The 17653-nt window shown below is 37.1% G+C and overlaps 2 protein-coding genes across 2 annotated transcripts; both read left to right on the top strand.

Moving 5' to 3' along the window:
* Positions 1–478: 478 nt before the first annotated feature.
* On the top strand, positions 479–8284 carry LOC141754259 (class I histocompatibility antigen, F10 alpha chain-like). Its single transcript, XM_074613199.1, has 8 exons — positions 479–646; positions 1810–2076; positions 2803–3081; positions 3274–3576; positions 4445–4558; positions 5429–5446; positions 5579–5648; positions 5865–8284. Exons 1-7 carry the CDS (start codon positions 592–594, stop codon positions 5623–5625), a joined length of 1083 nt encoding a protein of 360 aa, XP_074469300.1. The 5' UTR covers positions 479–591; the 3' UTR covers positions 5626–5648; positions 5865–8284.
* A 1289-nt stretch (positions 8285–9573) lies between these two features.
* Positions 9574–13098, top strand: LOC141754261 (uncharacterized). Its single transcript, XM_074613201.1, has 2 exons — positions 9574–9889; positions 11580–13098. Exons 1-2 carry the CDS (start codon positions 9691–9693, stop codon positions 12260–12262), a joined length of 882 nt encoding a protein of 293 aa, XP_074469302.1. The 5' UTR covers positions 9574–9690; the 3' UTR covers positions 12263–13098.
* Positions 13099–17653: the final 4555 nt, after the last annotated feature.

Below are 17653 nucleotides of genomic sequence, written 5' to 3'. Positions count from 1 at the left end.
AAAATTATATTTCCCTACCCCTTTCTCACTTCTCCTCTATTAACTCATATATCATAGAATGATAATATAATATAATATAATATAATATAAAAACTATCCCAGATTTATTTACAACCCACAAATACATCCGGAGTTAAAAATTATATAACCAACCCTTAACACAACCCTTATCATAACTCTTCCTCAACCATATACCTCCCAAAAATATCTTTTTTGTATAGCTTTTTAAATGATTTATTATAATAATAACGATAAATTATAATAATAAATAAATAAAGAATAATGAATAATAGTTTTGAATCATTTATTAGAAAGACATTAAATACCAATAGGTTTATTGAGTTTTATTTGTTTGAGGGAGAAATACACCCTCGACAACTCAGCCTGCTTTCACTTTCACAATCACTCTTATTTTTTTAAATTCCAAATGGTAACCCGTGACGTATGAGTCTTTTCTGAGTTCTGATTGGTCAGAAGTATAGTTAGCATATCCTGTTGTAACAAGAGTTTGTCGTGATATCATCGGTGGTAAAAAAAAACTATTCTCCGTTGTTCTGTATTTCTGTTCTCCTTTTCTACTTTTAAACCGCGATGACGCCGCTGATCCTGCTGCTGCTGATCTCATGTTGTCATGTTGCTTCTCCAGGTAACACCACGTCTCACAACTCACCATTATAATGATATAATGCCTTCAACTGTAGTTTCTTCAGCTGAAGTTTTCACACCTGATGATACTTTAACATGACGTTAGTGTCGGTTAATTAAAACGCAGCACATTGCATATTTTTAGGCAGAAAGCTGCCATAATGTGATTTATCATGAAGTGTAATGTGTTTTGCCTGCTCTGTCTGAAGAATGAGGATCAGCATCGTGTTACAGCACTAAATATATATCCTACCAGATACTTTTACTTCTAGAATAAATGCATTTTGAGACACTAATTATGATGACATCTTGGATTAAATACCTAACATTTTCAGTACTTCGAAAACACACTGTGAAAGGGTCAAAGTTGTATTATAAAAACACACCTGTTAATCAAAAGGTAGCCCCGCCCTAAAGCATACCCTGCTTTATGGTCTATTGGGGACCATAATTCACTAAATGAACATCATGCTGTATTGAAGAAGACTTGAAACTAGTGTTTGAGACCATAAATGGCCATAAAAGTCGCCATCTCGGTTTATAGCCGTCTCCATCTCGGTTTATAGCCGTCTCCATCTCGGTTTTTAGCTGTCGCCATTCGGTTTTTGCAACCAGAAGTGACACGAGAGGGTTTAACTTAATACAACTGAATGCTGAATAAGACATTTTAGGCGACCAAAAGGTTATAATTAACTTCATGAACTGAAAACACACTCTGAAAGTGTTAAAGTTGTAATATAAAAACACGGACGTGGTAGCGACTTGTCAATCACAAGGTAGCCCCGCCCTAAAGCATCCCCTGCTTTATGGTCTATCTGACTCTAAATGGGACCATCATTTACTAAATGAACATCATGCTGTATTGAAGAAGACTTGAAACTAGCGATTGAGACCATAAACTCATGTTCACAATGTTTACTGAGGTAATAAATCAAGTGAGAAGTAGGCTCATTTTCTCATAGACTTCTATACAATCAGACTTCTTTCAGCAACCAGAGGAGTCGCCCCCTGCTGGCTGTTAGAAAGAATGCAAGTTTAAGGAACTTCAGCATTGGCTTCACTTCTCAGACCCGGATGTCGCCGCCTGATTTAAACCCTAAAGATAAATGTTTTCCTCCTTGTAAATGGACCCTGTGCTAAAAGTGACCATGTTTCTCTCTACAGTGATTCACTCCCTGAAGCACGTCTACATGGCATCCTATGGGGTCCCAAATTTCCCCGACTTCTTGGCTGTCGTGTTTGTTGACGGATATCAAACGGATCGCTACGACAGCGTCACCAAGAGGACGGTACCCACACAGGACTGGATGAGCCAAGTCACAGAAGACGACCCAGAGTACTGGAAGAGGCAAACGTTGTACTGGGAAGGTCAAGAGCAGATAGGAAGAAACAACATTGATGTTTTAAAGGAACGCTTCAACCGCACTGAAGGTGTGTTTACTGAAAGTTTGGAGTTGTATTAATGTTGGTGATCCTCTGACTTTTATTAACTTATAATACACCCATGGGCTGTATGCTGTAAGCCTGTACCGTGGTGGATGTGTTAACGTCTCTGTTCCCAAACAATCTATCGGCCAGTAGCTGGTAGTGCTAGTAGCCTGACATCAACAGAATTTAATAGAGTTGTAGGCTATTTACTAACATTCAGGGCAAAAGCACAGGACACATCCTCTTCTACATGAACAAGTTTGAGATTGCTCTTAAAATCTGTGTACTGGATTTTTACAACTTCCATTTATGTCCATCGTTCACTTTATGCTCCTCTGGGAAGCAGCCGGGCAAAAAGTTAAGTAAATAAATAAGTAAATAGTTATAATAGTATGTATATTTATAATATTTGTATTGTTCAACACAGGAGATTTCAGTAGAGACATTAAATATGACAATAGAATAGAAATAATTTTGTTTTATTTTTGTACGGCACTTTGTAGGAGGACGTTTTGCTGCCGTCCGGTAGTCGCTTTCAGTCCAAAATGGCGGAAGCGTAGCTCTGCTGCAGGGTGCTGACGTTTTAATGGCAACGAACAATTCTTAGCAATATACTGTTCTTTGGCTGTATTCTGTGTTCACTGCTAATCATCTAATGTTAGCATGCTAAAACGCTAAACTAAGATGGTAGTTTACTGAAGTCTGTGTTGCCCTCTTTCTCTCTCTCAGGCATCCATGTAATCCAGGTGTTGAATGGCTGTGAAAGGGACGATGAGACCGGAGACGTTAATGGTTTTGGTCTAATCAGTTATGATGGAGACGACATCTTGATACTGGACATGAATGCACAGAGATGGATCGCTACAAAACCACAGCTCCTCAGAAGCCAACATAAGTGGAATAATGACAAGAGTTGGTTAGCATTCATGGAGCACCGTTTGATCCAGGAGTGTCCTGTGAGGCTGAAGAACAGTTTGGACTACGGGAAGAGCGCTCTGCAGAGAACAGGTAACAGCAGCATAATACAGTATATTCCTATCCCCCATGATGCCTTGTGTGAATTATGCGTGCAACTTTTGGCGCGTCCTGTCACTGAACCATAACCGGCATTTTCCAGGGTGCGTCTTCAATTACATCATTGTTCTAAAATTAATATTCAATTTTGAATCTCTTGGTCTGTCTTGCTTTGTGTTTCTCCAGAGCTTCCCTTTCTTTCCCTCCTCCGGAAGACACCCTCGTCTCCAGTGACCTGCCACGCCACCGGCTTCTACCCGGACAGAGCCATGTTGTTCTGGAGCAGAGACGGAGAGGAGCTTCACGAGCACGTGGACCACGGCGAGCTCCTCCACAACCACGACGGGACGTTCCAGATGAGCGTGGTCCTGGATCTCTCCCTGGTCAAAGCTGACGAGTGGTGGAGGTACGAGTGTATCTTTCAGCTCGCCGGTATTGAGGAGGACATCATCACCAAGCTGGACCTGGCGGTGATCAGGACTAACTGGGGTGAGTAACAGACGCAGAAAGCATGTTATTTACTCAGTCTGATGTTGGTTTTTTTGTATGGACTCAACTGGACTGTTTTGTGTATTTAGATACATCATCCGGCGTAACTCGCCAACTCTGGAAACTCCCGAGAAACTTTTAAATTAAACGTTGTAGATCCAAAATGAAGACAGATTCATCAACTGCATGGATTATTTCTCGCCTCAAATGTTTTAAAAAAAACATTTCGGTGAATTATTTTCGTGATATAAGACAAGAAAGTTTCCAGACGAGCCGCCATGTTGGTTCCGATTTGAAAGCTGGGAGCAGCAGCCCACGTGGGGAAGTGTTTGTCCAATCAGCTGCCTTGTGGAAGCCTATCAATCGTCCAATGCTGGAGAGCGAGGCGATCCATGGCGATAAAAAACGCCCCATGGACACGTACCATAAATGTTTTTTGGCTGATGTCTCCACGCATTACGCACCGCCTCTCTGGCTGCGAGCCCGTGTGTAATGCAGCCTCCAGTCAAATCTATAGTGTAAAATCAATTGCTCATTGTTCAGCGTATCCATTGGGTTGTCCTGGTCGAGGAACACTCTTCTCGGGATGCGTTTATTTTCTTATTGGCTGTGTTGCGGTTTAGAGAGAGTTGTGCAGCGGTTTAAATAACTCCTTAGTATAAGAGCAAGATAAGGAGAAAACCTTAAATACTTACGTGAACATTTTAAGGAAAACATAAGGAGAAGACTTAAGAGTGTGTAGAGTTTTGTGCAACCAACTTTACTTTAAGGAAACCTTAACTCGAACTTTAAAGAAAACTTAACTTAAGGTGTTTTGTGCAACCGGCCCCAGATTTTTTAGGTGTTTGTTCTCTGTTGTTTCGTTCAGTTGAGAAGCCCGATGTCACAACACTCCCCATCACGTTGTCTTCAGTGGTCGCTGTCGCTGTCGCTGTCGTCTTCATGGTGGCCATCGGAGTCACACTTTACAAAAAGAAAAAAGGTGAGAGAAAATTACTTTTTCACACAGTTAGTTTAGCTGAAAATAAATCGAGAATTCGAGGCCATTGTAGATTTAAAAAAAATAATTACGGGGCAGTGCGAGGGGGTAATATTCAGAGGAAAAAACTCAGAATTGAAAAGAAAAAAACTATATATTATATATATCTTGAACATTCTCCAAATTTAAGGCGATAAATTTAGGAGAAAAAAATATTTGAAGACATTATAAAGTCATAAAGAATACCTGAGATTAAAATCCCAAATTCATTAGGAAAAAAACTCTTTTTTTGTTAAAGAACAGCATCGCTTCACTTAGGAAGGTTGGATCAACCTCATCACACCACAGACGCCACCGTTAAACACTACGATAATATGAGCCTCCGAGTGCAAAATATATTAATTATATTAGTATTTATTGATGTTCATAAAAGATCATGAAAGAAAACGTGTATATGTATCTTTCAGGACCTCCGCCTCACTCAGAGGCCGTCCTTACCATAATAACACTACTTAAGGAGCAACGAAATTCAGACGGCGGCTGGCGGTTCCGCGGTTTAGCATTGGTTGGCTCACGTTACCGCAGTGTGTAATTAGCGCATTAGTGACTTCATAATCACAGAGAATGTTAAAAAAAAATCGCGTAAATTTATGACTTTATAATCTCTGAGAATATAAAAAAAACTTCTCGGAAATTTGTGACTTTATAATCTCAGAGAATATTTGAGTTTTCTTTCAAAACTAGGAGCTAAAAGAGTCTAAAAAGCTGCAGATGGTGTTACAATTCTCTGTGTTTAAATATTCAAAGCCTTTAAAAGATAATTCATACCAGCAGAGTGAGCACAATAATTAATATTATTTCTTTTTTTTTCAGCCAAGTGTTCTTCAGATTGTAAGTATTTTGTTTCTCCTGGATGTTCATTAAGTCCGACCTAAAGTCTGTACTTACTGTGCAGTTTATTTAAGTCGGGTAGCTCTGTACAAAATACATAAATGTGTTAACAATGCATTACTGACCTTCCAGTTCCTGACGCCATTGAGCTCTCTGAGAAACTGAAACCAGAAACCTGATTCCATACGGACCAGTGCACACAGTAAGTTATTTCTATTTCGGTAGATTGAGCAGTAATGTGCTGCCTTTGAAAGAAAGGAAGAAGAAAAGAGGACGACTTCTTGTGGCTTCTGGAATAAGCAATAAAATAACAAGTAAATTAAGTTGATATTGTATAAAAAGTTAACACTGGACAGCCCGAATCTTTAAATGTATTTGATGTTGAAGTTTTTTTTTCATTCTGTCTCATGTTTTTTAGGTTTGTAGAAAAGGTCTGGAGCAAGAAAAGGAGTTGTCACGTCCGTTTGACTGGAGGAAACAGGTCATTTATTTTTTTGGCTGATGATTTTTAATTGGATCCTAAAATAGATGTCCGACGTCATTTGACAACATGTTTACTCTTTCCTTGACTGAAACAAAAAAAGATGGCAGCTTTCTTTGTTTGGAGTGAAGAAATGAGGAGATAGATTTTGTGCCACTGGTTTAAAGGTACTGCGTATGGGGTCGGACACAATAGTCTTTGATGACTTCAAAACCACCTACCTGGGTTTCTCAGAGTTTAACTTTTTTATTTATTTAGAGGGAAAACTGTGTCTTATTCCTTTAGATGAGGGGGAATCACCACCGTAAAAGTGTCAAATGTAAAAAATGATGATACATGACACTCCAAAAAGAAATCCAAAAAACACCAGACTTTCACCAGGAGGCCGCTATTGGTGCCCCGTGTGAGCCAAGAAGTCAACATTGATTTATTTGTCACATAACTTCCGTACTTAAGTTACAGCACTTCTGGTGTTATATCTTTTCCTAAACCTGATTAAGTAGTTTGTTGCCTAATCCTAACCAAGTCGATCTTTTCCTAAACCTAACTACGTAGTTTTATTTGGAAAAGACTGGAGCGGAAATTGACACGTGCGTCATGTGTTGCTGGACATTCGTGGGAAAACGCACTAAAAATACGTTGTTGAAAGTCGTGCTGAGCGACATGAAAAAAAGGGAAATTCGTGTCTATATACACAAATAAAATATTTCATGAACTGCTGTTAGACTGTGTTGAAATATGCTAACACGTGTTAATAGTTGGAAATGAACACAAACACAATGCTCGTTTTGCCAAAAAGCACCGAAAAGAAAATCAATACTATTTTCCAGTTATGTAAATATTCTGCTCATATACAGTATTTATTTGGAAGAAGCTGCACTTTATGTTGAATTACATTTGAACCAAACTTAGTATAATTAGTATATTTTATATTTTGATACTTAGAAATTGTTGCCCTTAAGTTGCTTAATGTTAGTTTAAAAATATATTTTACATTTTTTATTTGACTCTTTCACATCAATGAATGTTTAATTAAATGCATTGCAGGTTCATTCTGAATTTGTAGAAAGTCTAAAAGCTAAGTAAATGAAGTGTAGCTGCTGTATTAGAATAGCTGTCATGTCCACACTAAAGGTGTTTACATGTACCTGCTCATGTTAGTGTGGTGGCGGTTTTTGAACAGCTGAATGGTGCATTATCACCCTCTCGTGCTGATGGAAATCTTGGCTGGTAGGTTTCGAGTTTGCAACTTTAATCTCAGAGAATATCCAAGTTTTTTCTGTAAATTTACCACTTTAATCTCAGAGAATATCCAAGTTTTTTCTTGTAAATGTACCACTTTAATCTCAGAGAATATCCAAGTTGTTTCTCATAAATGTACCACTTTAATCTCAGAGAATATCCAAGTTGTTTCTCATAAATGTACCACTTCAATCTCAGAGAATATCCACGTTTTTTCTGTAAATTTACCACTTTAATCTCAGAGAATATCCAAGTTTTTTCTTGTAAATGTACCACTTTAATCTCAGAGAATATCCACGTTTTTTCTGTAAATTTACCACTTTAATCTCAGAGAATATCCACGTTTTTTCTTGTAAATGTACCACTTTAATCTCAGAGAATATCCAAGTTGTTTCTCATAAATGTACCACTTTAATCTCAGAGAATATCCAAGTTGTTTCTCATAAATGTACCACTTCAATCTCAGAGAATTTCCAAGTATTTTCTCGTAAATTTACGAATTTCATGAGAAAAAAGTCCTTTCAAGTCTTCTAAATTACTAATTTACTGTGAACAAAACAAATCCATAAAAATGTGTTTTAAAACGTATTGTTATTAACTTCCATGGTCTTTATCCATACCATTTTACTGTTGTTGGGGCAGAAATAGTTTATTCATAACTTGACGGTTCGTATATATCCTCACACTTCAGAATATATTGATTTAGAGGAATAAAGCACCCTATGTCAATGCAGTAATTAATCATCTGTGATTCTGTGAAGATGTTGACAACTGGTCATTTTGTTAAAAAAAAAATCCTAATTTTATTTGGTATTTTATTTTTATTTAGTTTACATTTATTATGTAATTGAAAATAATATATTTTCTAAGTTTACGATATAGACAAAGACAGAGAGACAGCATTTTGTTGAGATATAAGTGACACTGAGAAGCCTTATATCTGTATTAATTTTGTTTGTTTGTTTTATATATTTGAGTACATGGAAATGTATACCAAGTAGCAGGTACTGAAAAATGATTGAAACTGTACTTTGAAGTTCGGGAACAACATATAAGAATACAGTTTTAAGTGCCGTTTACTGTTTCGCTTTCCAATAAAAATCCTAATATTCCAAGAGTCTGTCTTTTTCTTTTTAATCTGTAAATATGCAAATTTGCACATTGTCTTTAAAATTAGTTTTTCTGAGTATACTCATCCACAGGAAGTCACATCATGAACAGGGAATTACTGATAGTTAATATCATGGACATATATGTCTATGGTTGATATTATTTGTAATTTTGGACTTCTACTGAAATATGTATTTTTGTTTTTTAATCATCTCATCTCATATATTATATATGAGAAAGAATATTTCAATCTTATTATAACTTTTCAAAAGTCTTACAATCATAAATGTGAGTTTGCTAATGTTAAACCTAATTTCCTGTTTTCAAGAAAGAAATGGAGCTGGACAATAACTTCAGCTATAAAACAAAAACAAAAAGCTATTAAAACTGAGACTGTGCTCCTAATTTAACATGTTTTACTTAAGGTACTATCTATTTATTTATGTTGACTCCTGGCATGTTTTATGTTTTATCTTTGCTTTAAATGTATTTAATTTAAAGTTTTTTTTATCCCTTCATTTTATATATACATATTTACCTCACTTTGCACTTTGCTTTTAAATATTAATTTGACTGTTTACTGTATTACTGTTTATTTATATTATTAGAACACTGGTAGTGGGTGACACTATTTTCATTAAAATCAAAATAAATTTATTTAATTTTTTTTTTGTCCCTTCATTTAATATATATACTGTATATATTTACCTATGATTGATTTGAAATATGACTGTTTATTTATATTATTGTATTAACTGACTTGAAATAATAATAATAATAATAGTAATAATAGTAATAATAATAATATCAATATCAATAATAATAATAAGATCATAATAACAATAATAATATAATAATAATAATAATAATAATAATAATAACAACAATAATAACAAAAATAATTGGAAGAAAAACAAACACTGATAGTGTGGGGCACTATTTTCACTAAAATCAAAATAAATTTATTTCATTTGTTTTCTGTCATTTGTTTCTTGAAATAATAATAATAATCATAATAATAATAATAATAATAATAATAATAATAATATTATACTACTACTACTACTACTACTAATAATAATAATAATGATAATAAAGAAACACTGATAGTGGGTGGGACTAAAAAGGTCATAGCTTCATTAAATTTAGGAATGTATGTATTATAAATGTTATGAATATTTTTAAAATAACATTACTGGTCAGATTTACTGACCAGTAATGTTATTTAGTTTTAACATGTATTTCTCCCTCCAGTCCAGCAGGTGGCGATGACGCCACAGAGTTTCATCCAGTGAAGAGCTCACTGCGCATGCGCACACAGACATCAACCCGGAAGTGAAGCTGGTAAACAAGCGACCACGACGCGGCTCCGGAGACTTCTCCCGTTTCTAATCTCCAAACTGCCGCCAACATGTCTAAGATCGAGCTGCTGCGGCTGCTCATCAACCAGCGGCTCACCGCGGCGGCGGAGGAGATCTTCGGGGTGTTCGGGAGGACCATAGCGGAGTACGAGGAGGAGATCTGCCGCTCCAAGCTGGAGATAGACCGCCAGCGCCGGCTGCTGGAGCTCCGCAGGAAGCCGCAGGTCTCTCTGCGGGTCAGCCGCTCAGGTGAGTAAAGGTTACCGGTCACTGACCGACTCTCTGCCGGTTCACTGAGCCGAGCCGCCCGGTGAAAGACCTCAGTGAGTCCGGGAGCAAAGCTGCAGCTACAACAGTAGTTAGTGTCTGTTTAAATATGGGAAATACACAAACAATGGTAATAAATACTTTAAAAACACAACACAGTAGCCTTTATTTTATTATTAAAATAATAAATCATACAACAGCAACTCTGTCAAACGTCTTAAAAAATAAAAATATATTTTTTTATTTATTATTAAAATAATAAATCATATTCCAGCAACTTCGTAAAAAAATCTTCAAAATTAACACATTCTTTATTTATTATTAAAATAATACATTGCACACCAGTAACTGGTTAAAAAAACTTCAAAATTAACAGAATTGTTATTTATTATTAAAATAATAAATCGTACACCAGCAACTTGGGAAAAAGTCTTCAAAATAAATAAATTAATGGAATTTAAATATATTATTAAAATAATAGATCATACACCAACAACTTGGTAAAAAATCTTAAAAATGAATCGAATTTAAATTTATTATTAAAATAATAAATCGTACACCAGTAACTTGGTTAAAAATGATATATATTCATAATGGAAGAAAGTGGTTGTTTTAGTGTATGTCCACCCCCAACCTGTCTGCCGGTAACGTTAAACATTTACAACCATCATAAGTCCCCAGAGTCCAAAGGGACGTCCTAAAATAACTACACCGTGGCTGAGAATAGTGGTATCCTCCCACCTTTTACAAATAAACAACCACATTTGACTGACAGAAGTACATGGTGTCCATCTTTCTTTATTTCACATTGAATATAACTGAGAATTTGCTTTTGATTTACAACTTAACATGGACAAAGATATTGATTCCCTTAATATTTTATAGCACAATGACTGTGATCATTCTGTAAATCATTCTGTTTCTCCACTTCTCCACTGGTAGTTTTACTGCCCAGTTCTCCCAGGTTTGATGCCGTCACCACGGATGTTAAATGGGATTCAGATCAGGATTCAGATCAGGATTCAGATCAGGATTCATAACCACTTGAGAACGGTCCAATTTTTTCTTCTCACCACTTCATGGGTAGTTTTTGATGTATGTTTGGGTTCATTGGTCATTCATGGTGGCGCTACAGCAAACGCCTAAAGTTCAAAACTTTGAATATTCATAACAAATCAGCCGTACATGCATAAATAAAAATTCTGTCAATTTTGAAGTAACTGGTGTACAATTTATTATTTTAACAATAAATACAATTTCAGTTCATTTTGAAGATTATTTCACGAAGTTATTGGTGTACGATTTATTATTTTAATAAAGAATAAAAATTGAGTTAATTTTGAATATTATTTGTATATAGAGCAGAGAAGTGTGATCGGATCACAAGTGGTTACTGGAGACGCATTCTAACGCCAGGTGTGAACAGACGTACTGAAAGCTGTCCACTTGTGATCCGATCACTTGTGATGGACACATGTTAATGCCAGGTCTGAACAGGGTCTTTGAGACTCAAGATACAATATTGCTGATATTGGGTAAACAATAATTTTGCAAAAAGAAAACAAACACACAGATCTCATTTCTATTTACAACTTTTGAATCTTTCGTAGTAAAAGTACGACCAGCTTCAGTTTTTAAACGTGTCCTGACTCTTCTTCGTTGTGTTTGGCAGCTTTCTGTGAGCATCAGGAGTGGAGCTCCAGTCTGAGCGAGATAGAGCCTCCTCCCATCAAAGAGGAGGAGGAGGATGAGGAGGAGGAGGAAGAGGAGGAGGAGGTGCTGTGGCCGGCTCAGCATGAGGAGGCATCTCAGACGTCGGAGCAGAACGACGTCAAGTTCGTGTTGTTCCAGAGCGGTGGCGTGAGAAACGAGCAGGACGACGACCACATGACCTCCTCGCTCTCAAAGCTCGAGGACCTGGAAGACTCGGAGTTGGACCCCCAGCCGGGCACCTCGGTCCAGCAGACCTGCCCGGACCTCGATGAGGACGCCCCCGAAGCTTCAGATCTAGTTTCAGGTAACGGCCAGCTCGACTGTGTCGACCTGGACGCGCCGCTTTCCGAGGTGGTGGACTCGTACATTTGCACCATCTGCGGCCGCGCGTTCGCTCAGCGATGCCACTGGGCCAAACACGTGCAGGTGCACCGCAAAATCGAGACCAAAGTCGACAAGTCGTACACGTGTGACATTTGCGGGAAGAAGCTCACGCGGTTTGACGGTTATCAGAAACACTTGAGGATTCACACGGGTGAAAAGCCGTACTGCTGCGAAGAGTGCGGCCGCAGATTCAGCGACAACTCGAATTACAAACGACACATTCGCACACACATGGGACAGAAAACGCAGCAGAGCTGAGGCTGCGGGACTTAAATGATGTGTGAGCGAGCAGGATGGACCGAGGTCGATCTTAAAATGTTTTTAATTAGAGGGCGGGTCCATTATTATTATTATTATTATTATTATAAACATTGCAAAGTAAAACTAGAACAAATGATTTGACCACAGTCCGTGTTCAGGTTTTAAAAGGTTTTCAGGTTTTATTTTTAGTTTGTCAAAGCGGACAAACTAAAACTAGTTTATTGAAACTCGATCAGAGTCGGAGGAGAAGGAACCGACCAACACGGTCAAACATCATTTTGTTCTGCTGCTATGGAACAAGAGGACGAATATCAGGATTTTACGGCATTTTTTCTTGCGTCAACATTTCATTGTGGATCGATAAATGGACGGGACTTTTCATATTTATCCACGTTGGTGTGAACACGGATCAAGACAAAGAGGAGGAGACATTTATTATATTTTTATATATTTCTAACAGACATTTATACACTGGAGGAAACAGTGATTTTACACGTTCATCAAACATATCTCACAGTCACAGGTGATGTTAACTGTCAGTTTAGACTTTCTGATATTTGACTTGTTCATGACGGAAGTCTATTTTATTTTTATCTTAATGGTAGCGAGGCGAAAAAAATGATCCAGTATTCAGTCCTGTTTTTGATTAAGTCAGAACTACATGGAGACATGAAAGCCTGGTTTGTATTTGGGATGTCAGGAACATTTTGATCCCAGTTCAGGGACTCGTCAACTCAAATAAACATGGCTGCCAGTCAACAGGAAGTCAGTGATGCTTTAAAAAGACTGTACGATTTTTACTGAAGTAATAAAACCACATGATTGAAAACTCATTTTCACGTTCCTCCCATTGATTCGAATGATTGTGTTTTAGTTTATCAGAATCTGACATTTTACAAAAAAAAAAGTATATTGTCATGCATCATGAATCTTATGTGTGGAGGATGGAACCTGCTACAATAAAAAAAATTATGTATAAATAAATGAATAACTTAATAAATAAATTAATAAATAAACACATTTGCCATTAAATGTTCTAAAAATAAATGTAGCCATTAATTAATTGATATTTCTGTTTTAATTTGCTTTATTTATTTGCCTTTGTATTAATTCCCTTATCTACTCTTCTATTTAATTTTCCCTTTTATTTATTTATTTGTCTATTTTATTAATTTTTTAATTAATTAATTTATTTTTGATTATTTTATTGGGAAATGTAAATAGAAGAGTAGATGGATAGTTAAATAAATAAAGAAGCAAATTAAGACAAATATTGGATAGATTTGTCAAATTTTATATTTTAATTAATGCCTACATTTATTTTTAATATTATTGGTGATACATTTAATGGCTTATTTATTTATCGAGTCATATATTTTATTTATTTATTAATATATTCATTCATTTTTTATTTTGACAGGTTCTCATGCAGTCACAAATTTTAGTTAATTTAATTTTCCCTGACACAAGACTTCAGAAAACTTAAGTCTATAATGCCTCTTTTGATGACATAAACCGTGGCTGAAAGTTTGGCTGTCACCTCATTTATTTCTGCAGCATGAAATATGTGATCATCACTTTACAAACACTAAAATTGTCTCTGTTAAATATGTTTTAATCTGCTGACATTTGCGGAGAAGTGGTCTATGAGAAGGCCATTTTAATTAATCTTGTAAACATCTATTTCTCCTTGAATTCTCTTAAAAAGTTTCCTTCAGGTGAGTCTTGAGAGGGATTACGTGGCTGTTTATCTTCACATTTTGTTGTATTTATCATCTATCACTACGATCGTGTGTTTCTCCCTGTTTGACCTGGAATCAAATTAGACAAATATAAATTGCAATTGCATAACTGCTTCTAAATCTGAACACAACAAGGCCAAACAAGATTGTAAAAATTACAATATCATATACAATTTCAATTCTGGGGACACTGAATTTCACAATTTATTAAAAAAGAAAGATGTGAAGTCTGAATCGGTGTAGTCAACGACTACTTGAGCTGCTTATTTGACACCAGCAGATGGCAGCATAACGCTTTATTTAAAACAGCTTCTTGGTAAGCCCACAAGGGGATGGGGAAGTTCATATTCAGCAATTTAATTTATTTTAATAGCTTAATTATTCAATAATTCAGATTATATAAAACACTGCAGCTCTGCAGAGAAAAAGTCACAGAATTAAAGTTGATAATTGAAAATATTTTGTCCGTATGAATTTACTTTGAGTGACAAAAATAGAAAATAAAAAACCTGTACATATATAATTTACTATATGTACTACTGTCGATTATTTACTTAATTAATTGATTAGTTGTTTGGTGTAGAAAATGTCAGAAAATTGTGAAAAATGTCGATCAGTGTTTTTCAAAGCCCAAGACTCTTTTTTAAATTACTCAAACCGATTAATCGATTCTCAAATTAGTTGGTGATTGATTTAATAGTTGAGAACTATTTGATTAATTGTTTCAGTAAGTGCATTCTACCCCCATGTACATTATGTAAAAAGCCCTTACCAAATATCCTGCTATGTCGTGCGGATTTGCACTATACCTGGAACTTCCTCAAGGACTTCATTCCTTGAACCAAACAATGACTTCAGGAACCCCTTTGAAGTCTTTACGCCCCTAAACTATTCTGGATTTCCCCTCATGCACACTTTGAAGCCCCTTCAGGACTCTTGAATTCCTTGAAGGACCCCTGGAACATTTTCAGGGACCCTTTCTGCATTCACCAAAAACTACCAGTGACACACCAAGGACTTCTGGAATATCCTGAAGGATACTTGGACAGCAGCCCATAAGTCCTCCAACTTTTGTGACACCATCAATGACTGTGAGACGGTCAGAAAGATTCGTGGAACACCTTCAAGGACTCCTGCAATCACTTCTAAAACTTGTGAAACCCCATCAGTGACTCATGTAACCATCTCAAGGGCTCTTGAGCCTCCTCAGGGATACCCAGGGAACCCCCTCGGGGATTCCTGAAATCCTCAAAAACCTGTGAAGGATCAAAATCTCCCGGGACTAGGCATGGAACAATGTGAAAATTTAATGTCACCTATCCTGTATCCTGGCCAAAATAACCATCAAAATATGCCTAACACATAAAACATACTGGAATCACTTTACCTCACATTTTGTTAAGAAACAAACATTTTTTATTGCATCACAGATAGGACACATCCCTTTTATTGAAAAACAAACAATCTCAAATAGTCATGAATCGTTAAATTCCCCTACATAAATAAAGGATTAGATAATTAGAAATAACAGCAACAAACTCCGACCTTTTATATCACTTCAGAACAGCACTGCGGTATTTCAGCAGACAAATGATGCTGTTTATCTCGGGAGGAATAAAAAACTAATTTATATCCTTTGATTCATTTGACAAAATGAAAATTGGAATGAAAACAATAAAACTCCCATTAACCAGCAAGGCTTTATACTTAATCTGCTGACAATGACAGCAGATTATAAAATACGCTGTTTGTTGTAACCGACTGCTTATGGAGGAAAATACTTCCTTAGTTCAGTTTGTTTGAGTTAATAACTTTGTAAAGGACCTCTGGAACATCTTGAGGAACTCTGGAATGTCCCAAGGGACTCCTGAAAGACCCCCAAAGATTCTTGGAAAACCTTTTAGAGTCCTGGAATGGAAACGACTCACTCCTACAACTTTCTCAGGAATCTCGTGATCCCCATCAAGAACTACTGGTTTCCTGAACCATAAGGACCCCTGGAACACCTCACCCAATGAACACCTGTGATCCATTCAAGAATTCCTGTGACATCCTCAGAGATATTGGGCACTGGGAACTCCTGAAATCCCTTCAAAGTCTTGGAACACCCCCAGGCCACCTTTGAACCCTTCAAGAACTCATGAACCCACCCTCTCGCAAGACATTTTGTCAAGGAATCAGGGACTCCTGTAACACCCTCTGAGACATTGGGATTTCCCCCTAAGGACCTTTGGAACATCCCACTGGAACTCCTGAAATCTCCTCAAAGACTTGGAACATCCCCAGGGCACCTTACAACTTTCTCAAGTCCAATTTGTTGCACATCACAAACTACTGGTCTCCCGATATGTCTTCAGACACCCTTTGGGACACCCATAAGGCCCGTAGAACCCTTCAAGAAGTCATGAACCCACCCACTTGCAAGATGTTTTGTCAAGGAGCCAGGGACTCTTGCAACACTATCAGAGACTTCAAGAGTTCCCTGTAATGACTTTTGAAACACCCTGAAGACCCCTGAAACCCAATCCAGGACTCCTGAAACTTTCAGGAGGGGATTGCTGTCCTTTTCAGGAATCCTGAAACAAGTCTAACAATCTCCAAGGGCCTCTGGATCCCATTAAGCCCCCTGGACTCTTAGAAATCCCTCAAGGGCCCCTGAATCGAATCCCCTTCAGCCCTTTTTGACTGCTTCAATGTATCCTGGAACCTTGTCGTGGACAAGAGCACATCTCAAGGACTCCCAAAATCACCCCAAGAACTTCTGGAGACCTTCAAGGATTCCACGTTTGTACACTCAAGTGAGTATGACTCTGGTTGTAATGGTCTGACTCTGTAAGATGCAACTCTTTATTCTGTTTTTCACTCACAACTTCAAAATCCACAGAAATAAGAATCACTCTACTCCGAGGAATATTCCACAGTAGCCTTTATTTACACTGTCATCCACATTGTTAATTAATAGCAGTAAGGTAAACATAATAGCGTTTGACATTATTACATTGTCATTCTGGCGTGGCCCACCGGGTGGCGCTGTGAGTCCATCATCAGTGATGTCACAGCGTCTCCGTTCCCCCCTCTGTCTCTCTCCGGCTGAATCACAGAGAGCACGTCTAGAGGACGGGAATGGAGAACCACGAAATGAATAAACAAATTTATTTTCAAGGTTACAAGTGCATCCTCATACAAAAAATCCTTTTTATAAAATGAGCCGTGGTGTTTATTTTCTGCAGCGTCCTCGTAGTAGCACCCAGTGAAAACATTCCTAAAGGACCATTGAGGAGATCATAAATGAACAGCAGCTTCTTTTTAAAAACATTTTTTTTAATCAAGTTTCAACTATTCATGGCAGATGGAGATTCTTGTTCCTCGCTTTGTCTTTGTATGAATGCAAACCAGTTTCCTTATGAAGAATCTGGACCAGACCACTCTTGGATTTCAATGTAAAACATTTATAAAAGATGATCTCTGCCCTTTGTACTGCAGGATGAAAAATACTGACCTGATATTTCTGTTATACTCTCTCTTCATTGTAGCTCCTGGCAAACAACACTCACTGTTCAATGTGAAAGTGAGGATACTGCTGAGAGGAGTGATTATGGAGTGATTTAAAGGACCATACAGGAACTTTTTATATATTTTTTTTAAC

Source organism: Sebastes fasciatus, chromosome 17, assembly GCF_043250625.1.
Source record: "Sebastes fasciatus isolate fSebFas1 chromosome 17, fSebFas1.pri, whole genome shotgun sequence".
NCBI classification, from domain to species: domain Eukaryota; kingdom Metazoa; phylum Chordata; class Actinopteri; order Perciformes; family Sebastidae; genus Sebastes; species Sebastes fasciatus.
Note: the sequence above shows the minus strand (reverse complement) of the source record. Positions and strands in the feature narration are given on the sequence as shown.

What these genes read in the sequence shown, in the direction of transcription:
- LOC141754259 (XM_074613199.1), top strand. Translation starts at nt 592, where the DNA reads ATGACGCCGCTGATCCTGCTGCTGCTGATCTCATGTTGTCATGTTGCT. An exon ending in ACGCTTCAACCGCACTGAAG is followed by an intron (nt 2,077 to 2,802) that starts GTGTGTTTACTG and finishes TCTCTCTCTCAG; the next exon opens with GCATCCATGTAATCCAGGTG. An exon ending in GAGCGCTCTGCAGAGAACAG is followed by an intron (nt 3,082 to 3,273) that starts GTAACAGCAGCA and finishes GTGTTTCTCCAG; the next exon opens with AGCTTCCCTTTCTTTCCCTC.
- LOC141754261 (XM_074613201.1), top strand. Translation starts at nt 9,691, where the DNA reads ATGTCTAAGATCGAGCTGCTGCGGCTGCTCATCAACCAGCGGCTCACC. An exon ending in TCTGCGGGTCAGCCGCTCAG is followed by an intron (nt 9,890 to 11,579) that starts GTGAGTAAAGGT and finishes TGTGTTTGGCAG; the next exon opens with CTTTCTGTGAGCATCAGGAG.